Here is a 26009-nt window from a genome sequence, read left to right as displayed (position 1 = left end):
TAACAAAATATCAAAGCGTTATTAAGTTTTAGAATGGAATTCATAGCAAGTACAGCTCTGCTCCAGCTGTGCAGTGATGCAGTACAGAAATGCAGCAGGGTAGCGTCGATGAAGTCACATATCAGGCTCGGGATACAACGTGAGCCCCCTATACTTTTCCAATTCTTTTCCTACCCTTTTTGGCAGTGCATACAAATAGATTGAAAACATTGAAGAAATGATTTCCAGGACAAACTCTTAGGGGCACATTCGGGCTCTTTCATATGACTCATGACTTTCAGTCTTTCAAAAAGAAATACTTCTGAAATGCCAAAAAAATAAGCTCCATCCTGAGAGAACTTGGAATGTTGAATTATTGCCTGGGATGAGAGGGGATTCAAGCTGCTGAGCTTCTCCAACAAGGGCTGTATTTTGGAAGAAAGGAAGAAGGACTGAGCAGACAGATGCAAAACAAGCAGGTAGAAAATAATCTCTGTAGCAGAAATAGCTAATGGTCCTGGCTTTTTCATGTGGTAAACGCTTTTATCAGCCCAAACTGTGCTTTTCTAGACCTTCTAAATACCAGTGCATTTACTTAATACATATGCAAGTACACATTCATGTGTGACCAGGGGAGCGCAGGCAGTCTAAAAAAACCAGGCAGCAATCAAGAAATGTGCAAAAGAGCTCTGCAGAAGTGGCGAAGCAACCAGAGATGGAAGAACTTGCTGCTCTGCTCTGCGTGGGGGCACTGATTTTGTTCTGATTGTGCCTGTAGAGAAAACTGGTCCTGTTTAGCCTGGGGAAGAGACGACTGAGAGGGGATCTTATCAATGCCTACAAATATCTTAATGGTGGTTGTCAAGGGTACCACTTCCTGAGCTTACCTGGGAGGATGTTACGGAAGACAGTGTTGAAAGCCTCGCTGGTTTCAAGGTAGACAACACGCACTGTTCTCCCCTGATCTACCCAGCCAGTCATTCCATTGTAGAAGGCTATCAGATTGGTCAAGCATGATTTCCCTTTGGTGAATTCATGTTGACTACTCCTGATAACCTTCTTTTCCTCTACATGCTTAGAGATGACTTGCAGGATGAGCTGTTCTATCACCTTTCCAGGGATGGAGGTAATGCTGATCGGCCTGTGATTTCCTAAGTACTCCTTGCCCTTTTTGAAGACTGAAGTGACATTGGCTTTCCTCCAGTCCTCACGTACCTCCCCTGTTTTCCATGACCTTTCAAAGACAATGGAGAGTGGCTTAGCGATAACATCTGCAGCTCCCTCAGCAACCATGGGTGCATCCCATCAGGGCCCATGGGTTTGTGTGTATCAAGTTTGCCTAAATGATCTCTCATTCAATCCTCCTTGACCAAGGGAAAGTTTTCCTTTCTCCAGACTTTCTTGCCTCCAGGTCTGGGATTCCTGAGGGCTGGCCTTGACAGTAGAGACTGAAGCAAAGAAGGTGTTCACTAGCTCTGATTTCTCTGTATTCTTTGTCACTAGGGCACCCATCTCATGCAGCAGCAGTCCCACATTCTCCCCAGTCTTCCTTTTGCTACTGATGAAGAATCCCTTGCCAGATTTAATTCCAAATGGACTTTAGCCTTTATAGTTACATTCCTGCATTCTCTCACAACATTTCTGTATTTCTCCCAAGATTGATGGACAGTTCAGTTTACAGGCACTTGTTTTCCCAAACGATCTGAAATCTACTTAATTCTTACCTAATCAGGGAACACAATCAATAGGACTTAAATTTCATGGTCTTTCCTGATGCAAGGTTAAAAATGCCTGAACAGTCAGGGTTTGCCTGACTAGCATTGCCTGCAACAACTTCTCATTAATCACAGCTACATTCTCAGCAGAATGGGATGCCAAGGTGAATGTGGATTTGTAACAGTCAATACAAACACGAAACTTACAGAAGTGTAACAACCAATATTTTTTTATTAGAGGGACAACGGCCAAGCCATTCAGGAGGAATTAATTCTCAGGATTTGGCTACAGAAGAGCAGTACAATCTCATTGCCGTCCCTATGCCCAGCTGCGGGGTTGTTTTCAGGAGAGCCTTCAGCAGATGCCTTCCATCCTTTGGTCTTTGAAGCTGTGTTCCCTCTGGTGGCATTAAGAGGAGCATCGATTCTGTTTTACTGGCTGATCTCAGTCTGTAGTAGGGGCAGAGGGAAGAAGGACACTGCAGGGTGTTACCAATTCACATCAGGAGACACTGACTTGTCTTCATCTGGTTAGTAGCCTAGGACTTTCGTGTACCACAGGTTTTTTATTTTTTCCATCAGCTGTTCGGCCAGTATACTGAGTTTAGTTGTTTCTCTGATGAGGAAGTTCCTGCAGGAGATGACGATATATGTGGTAAGATACACAAATACACGATGGTAATTCTGTCTGCTGTTAGTTATCACACTACCTGTCACTGAGAGTGCAGAGCTTGTCAGCAATCCTAGAGGGGCTTTCCTCAGAAGACAGGAATAGGCAGTATGTGTTTGCCATGAGTTACATGGAACTGTATCTTTAGGGTCATCATGCTTTTGCTTTTGGGAGGAAACTTGTTCCCCTTCTTTGAGGAATATGTATTCACAGCTAGAGTAAATTCTGTGATTTGCATTGAGCGACAGCAGTGTATCCTGGCACCCTTCCAGGGGGGCTGATCCCCCATCAGACAGTGGCCCCCTCCCTCACTACCCATGTATAAAGAGCAGTAATTGCTATCCCCACAAGCATTGCCATGATCAGTGTGCATCGCTGTGAAGAGTTTGCACTTTCACATGAAATCATGTTGTCCCACTCCACCTCCAGCATCCCACTCCCATTGTAGTCACATCAGGCTTTGGTTGCTGGTTCATTTCCCATTAGGTCTCCCCCTATAGATACTTGATTAATCTGTAATTTCTCCCACTGCTCTGTCTCTCTTTTTACCTATGGCTATTGCAGTGTTAGTTTCCATACCTGGTCACAACAACTGCTTGAGTCTGGGCAGCATCTGCCAAGAACTGACCGACTTTAGGGGACATCTTGTTCACAGCTTCATAGATGTAAGCTGCAATCGCATCAGGGATGACCAACCAGTCACGACGGTCTTTCTCAAAGATGGACTTTGAATGCACTTCTGAGAAACAGGAGACAGAAAAACATGAGGCTTCTCCAGTCATTGTGTCTCTGATATCTTAGCCCCAAGCACAGTGGGAAAAGACTTGAAATTCTGAGGTTCAGGCCTCCCCCAGTATTTGCTCTCGCAGCATCCATTAGCACCTTACCACTAGGTCATAGGCCTCACATGGCCTTGCACCAGGTATGGACAATTTTCATGCCAGACCCTTACCAACTTGTTTCACACTGCCAAGCTCTGTATGTTTATGGTCTTGAACTGTATTATTGGGCTTGAGTCCTGTTTTATGAATGGGTTAGACTTCTCTAAAGCAAGTGAGAATCTGTGGAGCTGAGCCTTGTTTCAGACAGACAGAAAAGCTTTTCAGACTTACCAGGGAGAGTGGTGCTAAGGAGCAGAATCAGAGCTATCACCAATGCCCTGGATTGCAGCATGATTTGCAGTACGAGTTCTGCTCTCTACACCAGGAGACCTGCTGGAATCAGCATACAATGTTTTGTTTGTTTTCAGAGAAATAAAACATATCAGTTAAACATCACGTTTCTGCAACAAACCTAACAAATAAATGAAGAAGAGAACAGGAAAGATCACGGTGCATTTCCTCTGAAGAAGTGAGGGAAAGGTAATATAAAAATGCAAGTGTCCTTTTATTTGTATAAACACAAATATCCACAATGAATGATGGCTTTCAGAGCTCCAAGAAATATGTGACAGTTCAAGCTACTTTTTTTATATGAGAGCTAATATGCCTTGTTTCAGCACATGAGCAAACCGCTAAAACTGGCAGAGGTCAGAATTGGCTTACTCCACACATAAGTACAACTGAAAAATTCACAACGAGGGATTTGTTTGTGGTTTTTTATTTCTTGATTTTTTGTTTGTTTGTTTAACTTGATAAATTGCTCTAAAGAACATTGTGCCAGTGAGTGCATCACATACGATGATCATCTTAGTGACCAGGCGATCTGAGTATTTTTTCTTGTTCTAGTTGAGGAAAGACCCAACAACCCAACTAGATTCTCTTGTCTTTTCCACACTGGGATTAAGGAAGCAGATAGGAGGCAGAATAAGTTCTCAGAAGGGAATAAGTGCAAGCTTTAGCTCCTTTATTTTATTAAAAAAGTCAGAATTGGAGGAACTCTTGAAAATTTGGTACTTGGTACATTAAAAAGATGACATTACATCTAAACAAGCTTTTCAAACACACTGCACTTAGAAGGGTGTTTAGATGTTGAAGTTTATACCCTGAATTAGAAGGCTGAATCAGTCAGAGCAACATGAAGAGAACATCGCAGTGTTAGAAATTGCAATGGTAAAAAAGGCTGCAAGTTTATTACATGTGACTGCTTTGCTAAACCCTGTGCCAGGCAGCTGCAAGTCAATGCTCCTTCTTATCCCACAGTAAGGAAACCTGCTTCCATTTTTTATTTCCTTCTATGTACAGATTACCTCCAAAAGCTACCACTCCATTCACTAAACATTTGTTGAACAGCAGCAGTTGCTCCATTACCACCCTTCCTTGATTTTTAATCCTAGAGTCAGTGTTTCCCTCTGTAGACAAAAGGTATGAATTTGCTTCCCAAGAGCATAAAGAGGTGATCTTACCTGCCTTAGAGACTGTAGTTCCTGTGGTGAAGGCAGCTGGGAAAAGGTTATTTATCTTCCAGCACTGAAACTCTGCAATCCCTATCATGGGCTTGACCATCCTATGAGTGTCTTATGGAGCATCCATCACTCAGCTTCAATCCAGGTCACCACAAGCACTCCCACCCTCCTCCATTTCAGCAGTATTCCTGGCTATGTAGCATGAGAGGGGCCCACACTTTGGCTTGCAACAAGAAATAAGGCAAAATTGGGGCAAAATAGAAGACCACCTCCACTCACTTCTCTATATCCTGAATACAATTGTCACAAAGTCCATACCACCCAGATGAGAGAGTTCAGCTCTTACCTGTCCTGCTTTCTCTCTTTGTCAGGCCAAAGCTGAGGTAGATGCTCATCTGCGACACTGTCATTCATGCAGAGCTAATATAGCCATAGCAGGGGGCCAAAGGTCCTGCTTTGTTTCCCCATTTGCCCTTCTGCAAACACATCCAACTCAGTGGGACAGGCAAGAAGCTGTGGAGGACTCTGGACCTGTTGTTGAGATTCGGTAACGGTCAGTCTGACCCAAGCCTAAGAGACATGGAAGGCAGCTCCTGGGTCACTGAGTCCCCTACTTTTGCAGGCAACCATGTCATAGAGGCCCCTTTCATAAGCTGACCAAATTCCACATTAATAGTAGCTAGAGCTGGGCTCAACTTTCCTCACACTGTTTCTATGGGAAGGTTTGTGCCCTAACCACACTGCTCTGACAGTTGGAACTTACTTGTGGCTATTCCAACAAATGCATTGACCAAATGGTGCACAGGGCTAAGCATGCACCCCACTCACATTTCTTTTATTTAGTTATTTTCCCCATGCCCAAGCCTTTTTGCACACACTGACAAGATGGGCACACATCTGAGCCAGCTGTCAAAACCTACCAAGGGAAACATCCAGCTCCAGGGCCCCCAGCTTAAGAAATACATGGACCTATTAGAGTGGGTCCAGAGGGCCAAAGAAATCATTAATGGGCTGGAGCTCCTCTCTTATGAAGAAAGGCTTAAAAAATTGGTGTTATTCATCCTGGAGAAGGGAAGGCTCCAGGGAGACCTTAAGGCAGCCTTTCAGTAAAAGGGGAATATAAGAAAGACAAAGTTTTTTTTACCAAGGCCTGTAGCGACAGGACAAAGGGAAACAGTTTTAAACTGAAAGAGGGTAGATTTAAATTCAATAAAAGGAAGAATTCTTTATGATGAGGGTGGTGAGACATAGGAACAGGTTGTCCAATGACCCTGCCATTGCAAGTGTTCAGGTGTCAGGTTGGATGGGGCTTTGAGCTACGTGATCTAGTCAAAGACACCCCTGCCCAAGGCAGGGGCAGGGTGGATGAGATGATCTCTGAAAGTCCCTTCCAACCCAAACCATTCTGTGATAGCTTCTCCCCAGGCTCCCTGCTCCTGGTCAGAAAGTGGCTGCATTGCCACTGTAGGATGTCTTTTCTCATAGCTCAAGTTCCAAGTGCCTGTCGGGGTTTCAGTCAGGCCAACCATCTGTATTTGGCACATGAAACCACTGAGCAGTAGAGGGAAGAGGCAGAAAGGCTGCAACACGGAGCCCCCTAGGGCAGTAGCTAAGGGGAATGGGGAGGACAGGAGGCATAAATTAAGCCTACTGTGTGAGACCAAACAGACCTCCATTCTTATGTTAACCATTTACTTACTAGGTGACTGTCACATGTGGAAAGTGTGAAAAGTTCAACCAGCATCTTCATTTATCAACTAATCAACATTTCTACAAGGCTTTTCTTCTCATGGAGTTCGAACTACTTCAGAACCAAACAGTAAGTGTTCTTGTTTGACGGACATGGCAACCAAGTCAGCGATTGTTACAGTTGGTCACATCATTAGAGGGCTGCCAATGGTTTCCCAGACATTTTTCCATTCTCTTGGTATTTATTCAAACTACCTTCTTTCTTAGAAAAACAAAGTAAAAGGTATCCCAAAATAAGAACAACAACCACAAAAAAATCCCCCAATCAATCAATCCATTCTGCATTTTTGTTCTAAAAATAACAGAAAATTCTTACTAACATATAATGAGGTTAATTCCAGCAGAAAGAACAGAGAATTTTCAGTTCCACTTCTGCTGCAAACACTAGAGAGCAACTTATGGCCTAGGAAGAACACACAAGAGCAACTAGTTGAAAGATCTCTTATATTTTAATTATACATTTGACAGTCATTGAAAAGAATCTACACACTTACCATCTGCTTTTATAGATGCAATAATACTCAGAAGACGAGCACAAGGCACATTATAGGCATTAAACTTAGCAGAAACAGCAAGGAGCAGTCATTACTTGAGGAGGTTAATTTAACATAACCTCAAGTGTCATCTCCCTCCTATGTCAGGTTGACAAATGAAAGGCACTAAGCATATTGAGTGGGTGTTTTAAACTGATGTGCTGCTGGAGGTAGTAACACAAAGGGGGCTTAGCTACCCTATGTAGTAATACATACCACTGAAGAGCTTTGCATTGTGGTTGTTACCACACCAGGTAACTTCCCCTGACCCGAAGTTAGCCTAACTTTAGCTAGTGCTATCATGGATACAACCCCAGACATAGCAACTGGGCTTTTCAGCACTTTCTACTGCCAAACAGGCACTTGCCAAGACCAGATCAATGATTGCACAAGAAGCAGCCCTTGCCCTCCATTCCTGGAATGGCATGCCAGAATGATAGGGGGTTCTGCAAATAAGCAAGAAAGCCAGATATTGCAAGTCCTTTCTTAATCAAATTAAAATTACATGATTTTTTTATCTCTCTCATGAATCTCTGGTCTGAGGTGGAAAGCAGGGGACAGGAGCAGCATCCTTATCTGCCCATGTGACATGGTCACTTAATCATTACATACTCATTTTAAATTAGGGTAACTCCAGTGGCCATTAAGGCACTTTATCTGAGACAGAAAATTCATTCTTGGGCGTAAGGTATATCCCTTTAAGTGCATGACACAAAGAATAGAAGTCGAGAATGGCAATAACTCCCATATGTGAAACATACTCCCTTTTTTGTTTCCACTTTTCTGTCTGCTTGCAATTGTAAAGCACGAATATATACATTTCCTTTGTCATTATTTCACAGCCCACCAACTGGTGTTTTACGAACTGCAGTGGTCTGTGTAAACCTGTGTAAACCAGTAAACCTGGTGCCATTTCTGCTTCCTTGCTGGACAATCTAATCTACTTCTGTTGCAATTTAAGAAGTTAAGACTGAGATACAATCAGTTTTCCCTGAAGGGTTTTGTTTAATGTTTCTATAAACATGGACAAAATGACTGAAGAGGAGCTCAGGTATGATAAAGATAAAACTCTTCAGACTTCGCCCAGCACAAATTAAGCTCACACAATCTATAATTAGTCACCCTAGCTCAATTATGGAGACTAGAGGAACAAATAAGGATGGAGAGTTCCTTCACAGGATTTGGATAAAAAGCACAACCTCTGCACTTAATGTGCTCGTTCTACAGCAGCAAGCTTCAACAGCTCCTACTGCTACACAGAGTCATCTGGGTTTTCTTGCTTTCTTTTCAAGAGTTTTCTTGCTCTGTGAGGGGGCTCTTGCTCTTGGGAAAATGTGCTGGATGCATGTTGGCTTATACACAACTGAATGCGAAGGGAAGTGAATGCATCCTGGGATCTCACCTGATGTCTCAATAGCCTCTACTCTTGATGGAGAGAGGGGCAGCCCTTCCCTGAAACCTGGACATTTGAGCTGGGTTGAGACGACAGGAAGTTTTCCTGCATGATTCATGGACCTATTGGAAGCATAAAGAGAGAGTCAAATTCCAAACCACCAATTTAGCTTCCAAAAGTAGTACCTGCAGGGCCCTGAGTATCCACTAAAAGTTGCCACGGGGCAATGCTGAAGTCAGAACAGAATGCTAGTTTTGGGAGAAGGAGACCCATATTATTTTCTGTCATTTCAGTCACCACAAACTCCTCCTAACTAATAAAAATACTAGCACGTTGTAGAAGAGGGGGTACATAAAGTCCTCAGCACATCATTAAATGAGAATAAAAATGATTGACAGCCAGTGACTGAGAACCAGATTCAAGAGTGATACTGGCTTTGCAAGTTCTGAGAACACACTTAATTCCCTGTATTTCAGATGTAACTCATGGGTCAGTCACATTATTCACAGTTTGGCATTAATGGAGACAAGGACTACGCTTAATACAGCCTTCCTTTCTTGAATTCAAACTTCAGAGTTAGGCTTTTCACTCTTTTAGCTCTTCATTTGTGCTAGCCATCAACTGCTGGTGAACAGCCCCTCTCTCTTCAAAAGTAAACCTCTGGTTCTGAAACAAAGTCAACCAGAGAAGCTAGTGGGTCCTCCTGCTTTATCTCCATACACACAATTAGAAATAAGCACTGTCAGCCAAGAAACTGTAGGAAAATGAGCACTTTTTGTAGTGGCTTTTGGTCAACCAGTAACTGCATCAGATATCCAGCTAGGAGCATTTGCTCCAAGCATGATGCTTCCCATCACTGTCCAAAGAAAAGAGAAAAAGGAAGTGGGCAAAGTGAAAGCCTCTCCCAGTCTTCCAAGGGAAAGCATAAACACATCAGTAATTAGGACATTAAAGAACAAATAGTAGCAAGCGTCCCCTGTGGCACTGGCAGGAAAATAAGCGAGGCAATGCAGTCATTGATAATGGCCAAGCTAGTGCCTCTGGGTTACAAAATAACGTGCAAGATGCTCCAAAAGCTTCTTGCCAACAGTTGAGTCTCTTGAATCTAAGAAGTGCCTTTGGCAAACCAGTTTCCTGTGGAAGCAGCCAGAATCCAGAGAACCTCTCAACGTCCAGCACGTTTTAAATGAAAACAGTGGATGAATCACATCAAGGATAAATGGCAAGTTCTTCTCCTTCACAACTGGTCTTAGAGCATAAAGAAATTCTCTGTTCTAGTTGTGAGGTGAGAGATGGGAAACCCCTGCAATCTAGCTACAGATCAGATGCACCACATATGCAGAGCTGGTTAAAGTATCAGGGTAAGGATCAATTACTAAAAATATTAATAATATTAATAAAAAAAAGTAACTGTAAGACTTCTTCAGAGCCCTTTATACCACTCCATGTATATGATACATGGCACAGAGAGCGAAGGGAGAATATCAAATGCATAGAAAAGTACATGGCTTAGGAAAGATACATCCACTAAAACCATGCTTCCTAGAGTTGAAGGAAATTCTGGTCCATAGTGTGAGGGACAGTATTTGGTACTGAGCAAGCTCAGTTCCTGCAGAGATGGCCAAACCCTGGTCAATTCAGCCCTTTAAGTTTACAAATAAATTCAAGCCTGGGTTAAAGGCTAGAAAAAGTGTCTTTTAAGGCCCTAAGGTATAAATTTAATGTAGGGCAGGTTGTTTCAGTCGGTGTAAGGCAGGTAAGCTGCTAATTTGCAGACATGCTAGTGAGCCCTTATTACGGCAGTCAAACATCCTTCCAACTTGGTGATCCTTCTGTTTGGGAGAGACAAGGAAGCAACTGCTCCAACTATGCTGAGCAGCCTGGCAGAAGCAGCAAACATTACACATTCTGAAGCACACCAGAGGACCTCAGAAAGCAGATGCTGTGCCTTCCTACACCAAACTCCCAGGGGACTGGATCAGGTGACCTTTGGAGGCCTCTTCCAACCTAAATTATTCTATTCATAACTCTAATCATTGCAGCCCTTCTCCAGTAACCAGTGTGCAAAGGACCAGCATTCTATGAATTGGGCTCCTTGCAGTGCCAGGGCACCTAACAAAGACAACTGGTATTTCTCTTTAAAAATTGGGAACATACCATTTACTGAAAAATACCTGCTGTTTCCAATAGTATGTTTTCAATGGACCATACCCCATTGCAAACCTAAGTTTCCAAATCAGAGCAAGAACAAAAATGGGTTATGTTTTGCTTTCCTGGGCACTAGCCATAGATCCTTTGGAGCTGTAAGTCTAAGTGGAAGCTGCTTCATCTGTTTCTTTTTTTTTTCCACTGATTGCCTGTTCAATTGAGAGCAGCATCCCAACCTACACAGTAGAAAATCTAAGAGGAGTCCAGTGAGAATCTTAGTTCTTTCAGTACTGGCATTAAATGACGATGCTTCTTCCGCTGTGGGAACTTCCTCTGTCCTGCAAGAGAAAAGAAAAGATTCAGGAACAAGGAAGGATGAATGGAAATATTATGTCTTTCTACCTGTTCTGAGCACCGTAACCAACCTGTTCATACACACACACACATTCCAGCTGGGACTAGCACAGCAACTCCTTCCAAAACTCAGAAGGGAAAATGGTAATGTGCAAAACATAGCCCTTTGAGAAGACTGCCACCTGGTAAAATTCTGCGTATACGTGATAAGGGACAATTACTATTTTTTCATTTTAAAACCCCTTAATTTGTAAAGGGGGAATACACTGTCTAACTTGGAGACTACCAATTGGATAGGAAGCTTCTCACACTTAGGTTGCTACCTGACATCTAGTTCCAGTGTAAACTGACAATATGAGCTGTGAACAGTAGCTGTTCATTGCCCATATAATGCATGCTCAGTTCTCAGGACCCGTCCTCTTCCACTTGGCTTGGAGGATCACATATTTCTCACTACTATCGCCACCCCACCTTAAAGCCTATTTCATGTAGCTTCAGACATCTTACCTGGACACTTTCCCATATGAACCATCTTAAAAATATCACCAGCATACTATAAAAATTAAATATTGGAGATATAGGAGATAATAGGAGAATCATGCACATATTAAAAGACATCAGAAGTAAACCAACACCAGGGAGGGTTGCAGAGGACACTTAGTATTGCTGCCTACTCTGGAAGTGCTTTCTCCCCCAACAGTGCCAAGAGAACAGCTATTCTAACACCAACGTTAGAATAGTTGGGGTGGGGACAGGAGTAAGATCATATAACGTCACACAGTGTGGGACGTGATAAGGGTCCTGCTTTGACTGCTTACTTTGCCCCTGAACACGCTATAGCCATGCAAGTCTCTTCATGGGCAAGCTGTGTAGGGCGCCCAGTGCTCCTTACTGTCCCTTTGAAAAGCCAACAGGCTGCAGAAAGTAACAAACATTCACTTCTACTCCCCAAAACCCACATCTTCCCTTAGATAAGAAAGCAAAAAGGCAGCTGACTCACCGAGCGTGGCCCTGCACTGCCTTTGTGCTTCTTTTCCTGACCTGGGATGATTTCTAAGGAGCAGTAACTGGGGGGTTTATCTTCTAGCCATTCCCGAGACCGGGACCGCCGCCTGCGGTTTGTCACTGGGAGATGAACTTGCTCTTCTGAGGAGCTCCATGACCCCCGGCGAGAGGGGGGAGAGTAGCTATGCCGCCGCTGACCTGAGCTATTGCTTCTGCTGGTGTGGTGCTGGTAGTCTCGCCTCCGTGTGGGCTCCTGCCTCCCACCACAATGATGGCTGGAGCGCTCCTTGGCCTCCTCCGGATAGAAACTGCAGCTGCTGCTGCTGCTCTTGCCCCTGTCAGCCTGGCGTGGGGGTGACGCATCCCATCTGGAGCGCAGAGGCCTGCCATTGTAGCCATCTGACCTCTGCCTCTGAGGATGGTCCTCTCGCTGCCTGTCCCAGGGCTCCCGGCTGTAGCTGGAATGAGAATCCCCACTGGAAGGCAACGGCCACCTCCGGTTTTCCCTCCTGTCCTCTGCTGCAGAGTCCCAGGTTCTAGAGGTGCAGGCAGCTCTCTGTGGCCACGAAGAGTTGCTCCCATGGGTGGAGATGCGATCAGTGAGAGGAGGTGGCATGACCTCGGAGCCCAGGGAGGACAGCAGGCTGGGCTGCACAGCCTGCCGCTGGTGGGAGGGTGGCTGGACCTGTGACATGGTAAGGTTTTGGATTTCAGACTCCAGATAGTCCAAAACACCCTTTTTAGTGGAAAGCTGAGCTTGTGGCTGCGCCAGTGGAAGACTGTTCTGCAGAGACACATCTAAGGATAAAAGCACAGAAGCACATAGCAAGTCAAGGGGAAACAATAGAGAGTGCCCTTCTGCACTAATGATCCTGGCTGAGTCCCTTTGGAGCCCCTCTTCTCCTGCTCCTCCTCACTGCAAGAGCTACACAAGTCTCAGGCACCAAAACCAGCACATCCAGAGCACACAAGGTAAGGTGCAAAGAATAGTACTAGTATGCTGCAGCACGATCTGTGTTTTGGGCAGCAAAGGTAAGGAATCAAAGTCATCCAGCACACCTGGAAATACAGTTTATGTATTTACAGAGAGGAACATCTTTTTACAGCATTGATACCAAATCAGAGAAAGTTCATTATGTTTCCTCTTGTATTTCTTTGAACTGGATGAAATATAAAGCAATACTGAAAAGAAAAAGAAATTTTTATACACGTACACACACACGTCTGTAGAGATTTAAGTAGCAAATGGAGAAGTTTCTTCACTAGGAGACTGGCCCAGCTCTGGCACAGTTATCCAAGAAGTCATGGAAACCTCGGAAAAGGAGATTTCCTTGGAAACCTCCATCCTTGCAGGTTTCCAAGTCTCATCTTGGAATGGATGAGACATAGCTAACATGACAGGTTGGTGATAGTCCTGCTCTGAGCAAGAGGTAGGCCCAGATGACCTTAGAGGCCCCTTCTACCCAACATCTGTAAAAAGGCGACTTGAAACAAATTTAAGGGAAACTTAAGCACAGGAGATTCAAGGTGTGGATTGAAACACCTTGAATCCACAAGGTGTGTGGAAACCACAGGCTAAGAAACTGCCTGAGGAACGTACTCGCCCATTTTCTGCCAGCACAGATTTCCTTAAGAAGGCTCAGTGTATTCTGTCTTAAATCATGGTAGCTCAGTCATCAGATCTTCCTAAGAAAAACTGGTGCCCCAACTAGGAAAAATGGTAACTGTAGAATTAATTAGTGGGCTAAAAAAGTATATACTCAGACATCTTGAATCTAATATTTAAGATGTTTGCAAACTATTTCTTCAAACAACAGTTAAGACTCATCAGACACAAAGTAAATCTGTGACTGCTGTGTAGTGATGAAAAGCTAATTTCGGATGAAAAATATATTATATTTATACGAGAAGTTATTAGGTTGAATTCCCGTATTTTCCCTGGGTGATTAAACAATATTACTGGTAATAAGGTATTTTATTATTTATTTCTCTGGGACTTCAGAGACTCCATTAAAGTTACAAATACATACCACTAATACAAGCAATTTTGGGGCAGAACAACTGGAAAATTCTTCCTGGTTTATTAAAGAGTTCTTCATTTTTTGCTGCATGCTGGCTAGATCTATTGCACAGAAGGCAGTTTGCCCTTAATCATTTGAAGACTAGACATTTGATAAGAACTCAAACAAACTGCACTTCGCTTGTTATGTCAATTTTGGCTATAAGGAGTTGACCGTGACCAGCACAGAACAAAGAGACAGTACCCTCTTCTACCACATGAAGCAAGATAAGCTGGGTATATTTACCCTGCAGTCACTAGGGTGTAGCACAGATATACTTTAGTTAGTATTAAACTACTTCACCAAACGCTGAGCCTAGCAAGACACTTAAGATGACTTAGACCATATTTATCCACCCAGGCAAGTCTATAGCACTCTCGGATGTAGCAGAGCTGTCATGCTAGGACACGCAGTCATGCTAGGAACATCTTTCTCTTGTAGTAGAGAGGCTAAAGCTTCACTGCTGAACCTCCCTGAAAAGTTACCACTTTCTCACTCTGATTTGCCTCTGAAATTATACCCATGGTCTCACCTCGTTGCAGTAGAGGGTTCAGCTGGTAAGTCGAAAGTTGTGAGTTCCTGTCGCCACCTCTGTAGAACATGTTGGGTGATATCCAAGGTGCAAGTGCCTGAGCCTGCTTCATGATCCGGTACCGTTCCAGTGCTGTAAATGAAGAAGAAGAAAGCTTACAGTAGCTATCACAGAGCACAGCTTGTAGACCACATACTATTTTGCTTGAAGACTGCAGCTTTTGGGTGTGATCAGCTATAGGAAATTCACAGAATGAAAAGTTCTTTCCACCCTATGACAAAGGTAAAGCAGAGCACAGGGAATGCCAATATGAACAAATGCCAACGAATACAGCTTCAAAAAGATACCTAAAACAGAAGAAAAGGGTTACTACCTGACATTCAGGGTACAGTTCCAGCAATTAGGAATAAATGGCACTATGGTTAAGTACACAGCACATAACCAAAGGCAAAACTTCCACCTGCCCTGTCATTATGAGTACAGTTGTGGAAAGTTAGGAAATAAAGTTTCATACAGCAAGATCATAGTTTTCTCTCTCTTAAAACTCTTTCAGCTCATCATTGGTCCTTTCCCCTTTTGGCTTTGATTTAAGCTAAACAAGACCTTTATTTTGCCACCTTCATGTAGGTTCTGCCCAGATCATACTTTCCACACCATACTCCATCATTTCTTCTCTGTTCCACAAATAGGGCACTCAGACATGCACTGTCCAGCTTCTCCCTTTCTAGTCTTTCAACCACTCTTGTTGTCTCTCTCTGTAGTTTACCTCAGCATGACTGCTAAAATTAAATCCCTTAGGAAAGTATGGTCAAACTGGTGAAGAAACTGAATTTCCTGTTCTCAACATCAATGTCCAGTGTGCCAAACGAGCAAACTCAGTGGAAATTCGTCTCCCTCAGATTTTCCACCAGTGCTAACTCCAGACCCCTACTCATGGGGTCAGGCTCCAACTCCACTTCACTTTTTTCATTGCTTTCATCTCATCTCTTCTACAGACAACCTCACCATCCCTGTCTTCATTCATTGTTGCTTCTTTTTTGGGAATACCTAAAAACATCTTACAGAAACTTATTTCTACCACAGACAATCAAAACTTAAGTTTCTGAGCAAGTAAATTCTGCAAGTCCCAGACCTTACAAAGCCTGACTGCATGGTTTGTCTGTCATTACTGGGTGAAGGTTTTCTGCAACAGGACTTTTGGGCTTTTGCAAAATTTCTTTTACATGGCTTCTCTGGAGTTTTAGAAGTGGCAGGCTTTTACTGCAGCCTCTTCTCTGGTCGGGCATGAACAGAACATTGCTGGCTATTCAGTTCAGCAGACAGATAGGAGCGTAATTGCCTTTGAGACTTTTACCCCTCTGATAAATCTGGCTGAAGTTGGCTGATGAAATTAAAAGCTACTGGAGGGACAGAGATAGGGTTTAGACAGACAGGTTGACTGCATAAGCCTTGCTTCCTTGAGAAACCAGGCTACAGCTAAGCTCCAATTAATTCTGTCCCCTGGGTTCAACTGCAGCAGGCAGCATTTAGACTGCACGCTCTTTGGGACAGAGCTCTTCATTTCAGGTAGCACTCCAGTTATTAAAAATGTCCTCCTTTAGCTGGTTCGCTGAATTTATACAGAGCACCTCTTATAGCAAAACAGGGACTGAACATGCCCCTCAACACATCCTTTCCTTTCCCCATAGTTCATGCAGCTCAACTTCATTCTCCACTTCAAATCCCCTTTTGTTCCCAGTCTGGCTCCAACTAGAATGAACTGTAAAGCTGGAAACTTTGGGGGTTTTAATCTTAATACTTTGATTTTTCTTCAAAGCTGTGTGGCCTCAGGTAGCAGCTTTCAAGCATTTTATGTCAAACTTGCACTGTTATTTTTTTTCTTCCCCCATGGGATTTCCCTCGAGTTTTGGTTTCAAACTTAGAGGAAGAGAGAAAGAGGAAAACGAAAAAGGATAAAAAGAAGAGAAAGGCCTTATCTCTTTCTCTCCTGTTCCTCCAGTTATCAGCTTGAGAATGTCCTAGAACCTGCTGAGTCCCTGGGTTCTGACCATAGTCTTTGCCTGAGGATTGAAAGACCCAGCAACTGTGGGCAAATCTACTTCAGGGTTCCCCTCCTTAGGGTATGAAGTGATTACTCACTACAACCAAAGTCATCCTGTCCCTGTAATTCTCTGATCTCTTCCTACCGCTGGACAAATGCAGTATTACCCTTGGACCTCCTTCACTACCTTCATCCTTTCTTCCTTCCCCAGATACTTTGCCTTTCAGTTTGAACCATATATACTCTGGTCTCCGCCTGAAAAATGGAAGTTACAGATCTCTTTTTTTAAAGTGAACATATCTACCTGAGTAAAGTCAGATTCACCCAAATTCCAAAACTGATACCTGCTATAAAACTTTGGCAGGAGGTTGTGTTGTTCCCTCCACTTACTCCCTGCTGAGAGAGGTGGTTCTTCACCTTTGACAAACTTTACAGCTGCTGAACCATTTATCCAATTATATAAAAAACATTAATGTTTTCCAACCTAGTCAGGCCCAGGTGCAAGTATATCCTATTTTGCATCAATTCATTAGTGGAAGAAGTCCACAGTAGAAATGGAACTAATAGAACAGAAGGAGGTCTTACATATATTTACCCTGGTGAGCCTTTCTCAGATCTTTCCATGGGGAATGTTTAGTATTTCTGTACACCAACTCCGAATTACCCAAACAATGCACTTGTTTTATTGCTAGGTTCAAAATCATGTTAGTCAATGACCTGACTTAAACCACCCAGAATTACCCTGTCTCGATGGCACCAACCTGGATCTGTTCAGCAGATCCAGGCTACCCTCTAGTGGCCAATAATTGGGAAGAAATCACCCGTACCCGGCTCGCACTATAACTAGTGAGACTTTGTTTAGGATTTCTGCCTTCTCTTCAGCTGTATGGAACTGTTATTCCTCAGGACTGTTTTTCAAGATACCCCCTGTATCTGCCTTCTTGTGGTTATTAAGGCCTCCAGTTAATTTCTAGGGTGACTTAAAAAAAGTAAGTCAGAGGCAGGATGTAGTGAGGGTGCACTAGAGGAGGGGAGAAGGCACAAGGATCCCTTGCAAAGCCAGACAAAGATAGCAGGCACCCGGAATGAAAATTACAGCCAAAGAATCCAGCAGCCAGTCAAGGAGGCTGGACTTGTCTGTAATTTCTCTCATAAGCAGAGAACCCCATAAGAATCCCTCCTACCTATCCTGAACAGGAGGCAGGAAAGGCAAGAGCAGCAGTCTGGAGTATGCTATCATCTCCTACAGCACAGAAAGCCAAAAAGGAGCTCACACATATTCTGAATCCATTTTTCTGATGAGAACTAGAAGTCTGGAGATATGTGTCTTTCATCTCCCTCACCTCTCTCTCCCTTCATAGCAACTAATTTTTCTGTCAAATTTCCACAGCCTCCTCAACACTATGCATTTCACTTGACAGCCTGTAAAGCCCCCAGAAAGTGTTTTGGTTTGTTTTTAGCAATAAGAGGGATGCTCTGTTTGCTCTTTGCAAAGCCTAAGCAAATTAAGCTTAAATCTAAAACTCTCAAAACTTACAAACACCCAAGGTATACCAATTAGCTCTTTCGCAGGTATAAGGAAACCAGAAACACAGCTCCTTGTTCATAAATCCCCTCCTTGTAGCATCTGGGGAAGAACCTGGTGATCTCTGTGATAAATAAATGTATTTGTTGCATTTTGTTGCTGTCAGATTGTGTAAGCTGCAGAGGGGCTAGTCCACCTTGTGTTGCTGCTACGTTTCAGCTACAGGAACACAGAGGTTCTATGACCTTAGCAGCCAAAATTAAAATGGTGGTCTTATTAAGAGAACAGGGTCTGGCTGCAGAATCTTTATTACTGCTAAAAATGACACACAACAAAGCTTCTCTTGACCCTCAGAACTTCAGAATGCATTTGCACGGTTGCCCACCATGAGAGACCATCTTTCTCCTTGCTTTCTCCTCACTTACTTCCCCAAAGAAAAACAAACAAAACCTTTTTCTTGTGGAAGGAGCAGCTCTGAAAATAACATGAAGATAGAAAATTCAGTTTTTCACGTAATGACCTCTCAGACCAACAGACTTGAAGGTTAGGCCAGTTTGGAGAGTAGTACCACAGCATTTGCTTGCCTTCCTCACACGCACAGGCATACGAACCACAAGATAGGGAAGAAAAGACCTGAGCTGCTCGTACAAGGGAGCTGATGGTGACCTGGATGACATGAGAGAAGTTGGCAGGAAGGTGTGAGTGAGGAGCAACTTCTGAAAGTAGGACACAGAGGAGCAAGATGGGCTCCATGCATCCTAGTTCCCATCCTCTAAATGCAGATAAGCTGGTCATGGAGGTCACATTGGCCAAAGAAATGTCTCAGTCTATACGGATGCTGAACTGGAGGGAGAAAGTGCACCTCAGCAAGCTCCCAGTCAAGCTTTTGTCTTGACAGAAGCCGTGAATGGACACACATTTGCTTGAACCTCACCTTCTTCATTACAGCAGCACCGGGTAGGGCAGCAGACGCATGGGACGTGGCAGCAGCAATACTGGGGGCAGCACTGGCACCAGCATATTCCAATCAGCAGGAGGAGGAGGAGGCCACCGAGAACGATGAGGATTACTGTGAGCCAGTCTATGGGAAAAACAGAGAGAGAAAGAGGATCCTGATGTACTTGGGCATAGTAAGTTATTGAGCACCTCTCCACTTCTGGAGACATCTTGGGGTGGGGAGGAAGAGAACAGGAGATATCTACAACCCAGGCAAAAAACCACAGGCACTTACGGAGAACAATCAGCTTAACTTCTTTGTCCATATCACCTGAGGTATCTCCTGGTGCTTCCACAGTGCAGTAGTACACGCCGTGGTCCCACCACATGACCTCACTGATGACAAGGTCTGCCCCTGTGGGAGAGGGACTGAGAGATCAGTGGGCTATTTGGCACTGGCAGACGCTACTTTCAGGCCCCACTCTAAGAGGGCTTCGTGCCTGCAGGTGACGCACAGTACTGCATCTCCCCTCTTCCCAAGTGAAGACATCATCTTCAAACAATCCCATTTGAGTCCATTAAGAACTCCTGTAAACAGCATGAACTGCTAGTCCCTTTTTAATTTGTGTTGCTGGAAGGCAAACACTACTTAGAAGTGGGACTTGTTCTCTGTGGAGAGAAATAACCAGCATGCTGCTGGATGACGGATGTTAACAGATAATGGCTGCTGCCAACTGCCAGCCCTACTGTTTTGGAACACAGATCACTGCCTCTGTTAGGCCAGCCATCCCAGTAACTCTTCTGGCAGGAGTAACAGCTATTGTTCCAGAGACAGCCCAGGGCATATAATACACCTGGACAATTATGTAGTACTTCTTAGAAGAAGTAACTGTTTTCTAGCCTTTGGGCTCCTTAGCTTACTTCTGTGCTCTTCAGCAAAATGCTCGGGCATCCTCAGCTAAGCCTTAGCTTGTAGTGCTTCCGACACCCTTGGGCCAGCCCTGCACAGCTGTTACTCCACTGCCACCTCACAAAATATGTAAGCTACAGATGACATTAGCCATGATTATGCTTCTCTTCACTTAACAGGCCCCGATACTGGACAGTTACTGAGTTGGCTGCCTGCCTGGAGGTGAAGTCACTTACGGTTCTGAATGGTGATCTTTCGTTGCTGGTAGTCGACACCCAGCACAGGTTCTTTCTGCCCATATTTCTGGATGACAATGCGCACCTTTCGCTGGCTGTCACTGCAGTCGTTAGATGGGTCCTGGTGAAGATTTAAAGCAGCCTGGTATGCTACAAACACACATCATCAAGTAAGATGACAAAAGTTATTTCAAAGGACCAATTTCTATCCCCTTGTGAGCAGCACAGAAACTACTGAATGCATGTGTGCATTTGCTTTGGTTTAGTAAAAAACCCCCATGGTTTCAGACCAGCAAGGACAAATTGCTTTTAAGTACTCAAAAGCAGAGAGAGGTACAGCCACAGGAATGACAGATTTTGAGAATACAAGAGCTGCAGAGAAGATGCCTCCTTTACTCACAACTGAAAGAACAACAGTAGAAAGAAGCTAATGGTGGTAGACTGGAGGGCAGCTCCTAGTATGCAGATAAACTGCAAAGAAAAAAAGTCATAAAACTCCCAAGAGCACTGGAACTAAAACAAAAGTGTGATTATTTACCAAACAAAATCTCCAGACATACATGAACTGCTGCAGGGATTGTCTCCCTTTTCCTGCTGTATCCCATTAGATGTGGAGTTCATAAAGACAGAAAAGAATCCATCATCTGACTCCAGCTAAGGATTGTGTATAGAGACACCTAACGGAATTAATGGAGGACTAGAGGCATTTTCTGTGCAATACTCTTATGACAGACTTACAATGTATTGAATTTCCAGGTATTTGGGAGCTGAGATTTGTGGAGACAACTGATACAGTCAGCATTGTCTGTAAAGGGCTTGAAATGAAAAGAGGAGAGGAACAGAGCTTGTCAAAGGCTCCTCCATTGCTATATCTACAGTGGATCATGAAGAGCAGACCCAACTAAGCAAACACCATGACCTTCATGCTTTTTGTCCCTGCTGGAGGCTATTAGCTTAAGCCTGGGCTCAAAGCGCTCACATTATGCTGGGATCAGCAAAGCCAGGGACCCACCTGCTTGCAGACTAGGTTGTAGAGCACTACCCAACCCATCCAGATTGCATAAAGGAGAGTTTGGGGCACAAAGACACGAAACAAGTCCAGGCTCCCCTCTCTGAACTCATTCTTAAGTGTGCAGTTAATCTAAGGTTGGCCAGCTTAAGCAGACTGCAGGGTTTATAAAGAATAAAATGGAATAGTTCAGTTGGAAGGGACCTACAATGGTCATCTAAGCCCGACTGCCTGACCACTTCAGGGCTGACCAAAAGTTAAAGCATGTTATTAAGGGCATTGTCCAAAAGCCTTTTAAACAGACAGGCTTGGGGCATTGACCACCTCTCTAGGAAGCCAAAGAACTATTTCCTAATGTCAAGCCTGAACCCCCCCGACACAGCTTTGAACCATTCCCACACATCCTATCACTGGATACCAGGGAGAAGAGCTCAGTGCCTCCCTCTCCACTTCTTCTCCCCAGAAAGCTTCAAAGAGAAATGAGGTTGCCCTCAGATTCTTTTTTTCTGAACTGGACAAACCTGAAGTCCTTAGCTGTTCCTAATAGGACATGCTTTCCAGCCCTTTCACCAGCTTTGTTGCCGTCCTCTGGTTGCATTCAAGTATCTTAACATCCTTCTTGAACCGTAGGGCCCAGAACTGCACACAATACTCAAGGTCAGGCCACACCAATACTAAATGTAGTGAGATCATAACCTCTTTTGACCGTCTGGTTATATGGTATTTGACACACCCCAGGATGCAGTCTGCATACCATCTTTTAAGAACCATCTTAAAACCTCATGAATTAAGGCTGCACACACCAGAATGTCTGCACATGAAAGTGCTGCCACCAGTACTAAATGTTATTATTTAGAAATCTTTCTGCCCTCCAAAATGCATGTTTCTTCTACTTCCTAAAATCAGTAACACCTGGTAACTGGTACCTAGCTCCAACCATGGGATCCCCCACGGAATCATAAAGTCCATTTGTTGCAGGGCCCTTGCTTTGAAACATGCTGAAGCATGACGGAGCTGCCAAGATTGACATGCGTCCAACACGGCTGAACCTCTCTGCCTTCTGAATTGATGACAAGGAGGACAAATGAGCTGCTCTGGCTGGGATTTCTACATCACATCATAAAGCCTTGACATTGCAAAGGAAATCATAGATGACTTATTTTTTCTTGGAGCGCAGGGAAACACCACCACCTGACCTGGTCTGTGGGCAGGAAGAGGTCAAAAGCCTGCATTACCCAGGAAGTCTACCTTCCCTTTCCTGCCCATTCATAGAGCTACTCCTTGGAGGACAAGCCTGACACTTACAGGCTGAGTAGTAGTCAAAGATGGGGTCCTTGCAGAAGGATTTGAAGCGCCAGGTCACCACCACGTCCTGCAGCTGAGCTGAGGTGCTATAGTCACACTTGAGGATGACACTGGCAAATAAGGTGGTATAACGCTCAGTATCCTGCACTGTCACCAGGAGGGAAAGGCAACCTGCAATGAGAACACAGAAAGCAGTCAGCCAGCAGGAACAGACCTTACATCATAACTCACTGCATCAGACCAACAAACAAAGTATATCTCCCTCGGCCTCATCCAGGACTTGCAGCTATGGACCTCATCAGTATCTCTGGTGAAGCCATCCAGAGTTACAAACACCGGTTAGAATGCGAGTCCCATCTTTCCCTGACAGAAGGCAGCTTGAGCCAGCTGCATTGTCCTGCCTTATGGACCAAATTATTTTCTCCAAAGCAACTATTAGCAGCCATTATGTAGCACATGAACCTGTGTTCTCCTTCTGCAGGAAGGAAACTGCCCCTCCAAGCTGAGGGAGATCATTCATTTAGCCCAGAAGCACACAGGATGGGACTGCCTTGGATTGTCATCCTAACCAGAGAAGTTCTGCAGCACCATCCCTTCATATAAACACCAAATGAATTTTATCAATGTCTTGCTAAGACAGTCATCAGAATGTTACCTAGTGGTGACCAGGAATAAGACAATACAACTCTTGGGCTGTAGCATCAGTTAAACTTAATCTGGTTTGCACCACTTCAGAACAGCATACATCAATCACCCCTTTTTTACTTTTTAATGAAGCTATTGTTATGTACGTTTAGAATTCATCTGTAACAATCTCCACAGCATTTTCTATCCAAGCAGGTTGTACAAAGTTTCTCATAAGCTATGCTTTATTTTAGCCACACTCCAGAGACACCTCTATCTTATTTAAACTTTGATAATACAGTAAGTTGTGCTTGTCGTTAACAATAGCAAAGTTATCACCAGTTGCCTTTGATAAGGGAATACAAACAGTGTGAAGCAAATGTGGGATGCCCTCTCTGGAATATACCCAGGAGAACGGTTGCAGTGCTATGCTAGTTGTACAGCAGCAGGAAAGGAGCAAAGGAATAGGGGATGCTTGGCAGGTACCAACTGAAAGGGTCTCCATGAACCAACACTCAGTTTTTGTTGCTATTCAAAGATCTTCCCTCTACTCCATGTTTTCAGGATGAGAGCAAGGAAACAAGGAAGTATGTAGTAACCTCTGGATCACAACTGCACACATCATTCTTTCAGTGTCCTCTTAGGCTGCACCTCTCCAGTACATTCCAGGCAAAGATGAGCTCACCCAGCTTCCGCCTGGTGGAAAACATGCTGCAGAGGTGCAACGCTGCCTGCACAGGTAAATCTGCAGTAGGATATTGTGAATGCAATACTTGCTCGGGTTTTGGTTTGAAACAGACTCCTGGTCAGCCAACTCAAAGCACAGGCAGAGTGAACTCATTTGCCTTAAAAATACCACATAATCAGAGAGGACCACGGTAAACTCTGAGTCCAAGGCTTTTCTGAGAAATAAAATATACACATATGCACTTAAACACAGGAATACCAGCAGTCATGCAAACCTCTAAAACACCCATGGATCTCTAGCTTTTACAATGCCATAGCAAAGTTCCAGACTAGTAATAGGTGTTTACAGTTGCTCTTATTGAAGAGCATTGTGCTTCAACACATCTTGTTTCAGCTTTCATTGTGAAATAGCTGACCCACAGGATCTTACTGTGGGAAACCACAAGAAGCCAATACAAAATCAAACTCTCAAGATTGGTAAAACCTTGATCTCCTTGTCAGTCAAATTAATTTCCATATGAATTCTGTCTGACCTGTTGAGGTTCATGGAAACCTAGCAGTTTTCCATGGGTTTCCTACAGCACCATCTCTCCAGCAAGAATAAAATACTCAAAATCACCATATGCTTTTCACTTACAGAAACCTGTTCTGCAAAAGAGCCAGAGTTGAAAGATATGCGCCTTATTTTCTAAAGAGGTTAAAAACCTACTGTTCCCAAGGGAGGATAGTCAGATGTCAATGCACATCTGATGTTTCATACCAACCTCTTCCAAGAAAACTGAAAAGTTGTGGCATTAAGTCTGGTTTCTAAACTTGTACTGCATTACTCGACTGCATGCTGCTATCCTTACCCTGGCTGGAAAGAACAAACCTGGACGCTATCGACCTTCAAAGTTACAGCTGTCTCAGGCCTGTGGCTTTGCATTGAAGACACAAACCTTCAGAGCCAGTGAAGCCAAGTTTTAGCCAGAACATCATGAGGAACACAGCTGTCAGGCAAGATAATCAACAAGCATACCTATGTATTTATTCGCTTCTTTTACTGGTTCTCTGTGAAAAACTGAACGTTGGTTTTGATTTTAAAGCTAACTTTTGGTTTTAAATCTAAATCACCAGCAAAGACCCAGGCATCCAAGAAGCAAACCGACCATTGCATTTCCTACAGGAGATCAGGAGCTGTTGGGCAACCTGAAAAGCTTGGCAGAAACGACTCTGCCTGCGGAAGGCCGCCTGTGGACACGGAGGTGAGCTCCTGTTCTCCATGCGAGCATGTATCTAGCAGGTACGGAAGCACTGCAGCCACAGCAGATGCCCACAGAGGCTGGGGCTGCTGAGCTAGCAGCAGGAGCTGGGGTGGGCGCTTGTGACAAGCCGGAGGTGAACTCTCCGTGTTTGCCTCCTGTGCTCATGTCCAAACCACGCCGGCCGCACACAAAGCGATACTGGAGGCTGCCAGGAAGCAGGCGGCCACTTCCTCCTAGGACAGCAGGTAGCCGCACCTCTGGGGTAACGAAACTCCTCTCCGGATGGCTTTTGTTCCAAGCTCGGAAGAACCCCGCTCCTCCACCCGCGGCGTGGGTCACCATGGAGGGCAAACAACGCCCGCCCGGACCAGGCCGCCCCTTCCCCTCGCCGCGGGGCCGCCGCCGCTCCCCACCATGTTAACCCCGGGCAAAACCCGAGGGCGCCTCCCGGTCCCCGGTGCCACAGGGGTGTCCCGGGGCGGGCCGGGTCCCCGGAGGGTGCCGGGACCCCGCCGCCACCCTGGCCCCACTCACCGGCCGGCAGCCAGGCCAGCAGCAGCGCCCACCGGCAGCGCCCGCGCGGGGACATGGCGCGGCCTCCTCCGCCCGCTCGCACGGGGCCGTCGCGCCGGGCCACCCCGCCGCGCCCACAGGCCCTCCCCTTCCCGTGGCACCTGTCCCAGGGCCGGGCGCTGCCGCCGGCTGCAGTCCCCTCCCTCCGCGGCCCCTCAGTGCCCGCCCGACGGCAGGTCCGCCTCCAGCGGCACCTGCAGCCTCCGCCGCAAAGCCGGGCAGAACAGCTGCCGCCAGCTCCAGAAGCTGTTCGTATATATATGCATGTATGTAATGTGCACACAGGTGTGCGTGAGGATACGGACACCGAGCTCTGCCGCCTGGGCAAACACCGCCGTAGCCGAGCGGAGCGCGGGAGCACTTGCTCCGTCGTGCGGGCAGAAAGTTCAGGGAATTCGTCTCATTTTCCCGCTGAGTTCTGAAAAGACCGCATCGGT

At 44.9% G+C, this 26009-nt stretch overlaps 2 protein-coding genes across 5 annotated transcripts; both read right to left on the bottom strand.

The window, feature by feature from the left end:
- Positions 1–1902: 1902 nt before the first annotated feature.
- Positions 1903–5156, bottom strand: LOC115604415 (apovitellenin-1). Of its 3 annotated transcripts, none has more exons than XM_030477519.1 (4): positions 5055–5156; positions 3477–3578; positions 2944–3103; positions 1903–2325 (listed from the first exon to the last, which is right to left on the bottom strand). In XM_030477519.1, exons 2-4 carry the CDS (start codon positions 3535–3537, stop codon positions 2226–2228), a joined length of 321 nt encoding a protein of 106 aa, XP_030333379.1. In that variant the 5' UTR covers positions 3538–3578; positions 5055–5156; the 3' UTR covers positions 1903–2225. The 3 variants fall into 3 exon arrangements, with proteins under 3 accessions (XP_030333379.1, XP_030333380.1, XP_030333382.1); XM_030477520.1 differs by having other exon boundaries at positions 3477–3575; positions 5055–5142; XM_030477522.1 differs by lacking the exon at positions 5055–5156 and adding an exon at positions 4709–4926 and having other exon boundaries at positions 3477–3575.
- Positions 5157–6884: 1728 nt separating this feature from the next.
- On the bottom strand, positions 6885–25607 carry ILDR1 (immunoglobulin like domain containing receptor 1). 2 transcript variants are annotated; one of them, XM_030477402.1, is made up of 8 exons: positions 25534–25607; positions 22445–22615; positions 20131–20280; positions 19280–19399; positions 18983–19129; positions 14483–14614; positions 11886–12688; positions 6885–10869 (listed from the first exon to the last, which is right to left on the bottom strand). In XM_030477402.1, exons 1-8 carry the CDS (start codon positions 25586–25588, stop codon positions 10828–10830), a joined length of 1620 nt encoding a protein of 539 aa, XP_030333262.1. In that variant the 5' UTR covers positions 25589–25607; the 3' UTR covers positions 6885–10827. The 2 variants fall into 2 exon arrangements, with proteins under 2 accessions (XP_030333262.1, XP_030333261.1); XM_030477401.1 differs by having other exon boundaries at positions 18983–19399.
- Between the last annotated feature and the right edge of the window lie 402 nt (positions 25608–26009).

This window comes from Strigops habroptila, chromosome 2 (assembly GCF_004027225.2).
Source record: "Strigops habroptila isolate Jane chromosome 2, bStrHab1.2.pri, whole genome shotgun sequence".
Lineage (NCBI taxonomy): Eukaryota > Metazoa > Chordata > Aves > Psittaciformes > Psittacidae > Strigops > Strigops habroptila.
Note: the sequence above shows the minus strand (reverse complement) of the source record. Positions and strands in the feature narration are given on the sequence as shown.

What these genes read in the sequence shown, in the direction of transcription:
- LOC115604415 (XM_030477519.1), bottom strand. Translation starts at nt 3,537, where the DNA reads ATGCTGCAATCCAGGGCATTGGTGATAGCTCTGATTCTGCTCCTTAGC. An exon ending in CCTTAGCACCACTCTCCCTG is followed by an intron (nt 3,104 to 3,476) that starts GTAAGTCTGAAA and finishes CCTGTTTCTCAG; the next exon opens with AAGTGCATTCAAAGTCCATC. An exon ending in CAAGCAGTTGTTGTGACCAG is followed by an intron (nt 2,326 to 2,943) that starts GTATGGAAACTA and finishes CATCTCCTGCAG; the next exon opens with GAACTTCCTCATCAGAGAAA.
- ILDR1 (XM_030477401.1), bottom strand. Translation starts at nt 25,588, where the DNA reads ATGTCCCCGCGCGGGCGCTGCCGGTGGGCGCTGCTGCTGGCCTGGCTG. An exon ending in CTTTGACTACTACTCAGCCT is followed by an intron (nt 20,281 to 22,444) that starts GTAAGTGTCAGG and finishes GTGTGTTTGTAG; the next exon opens with CATACCAGGCTGCTTTAAAT. An exon ending in GTGCTGCTGTAATGAAGAAG is followed by an intron (nt 14,615 to 18,982) that starts GTGAGGTTCAAG and finishes CTTCATTTACAG; the next exon opens with CACTGGAACGGTACCGGATC.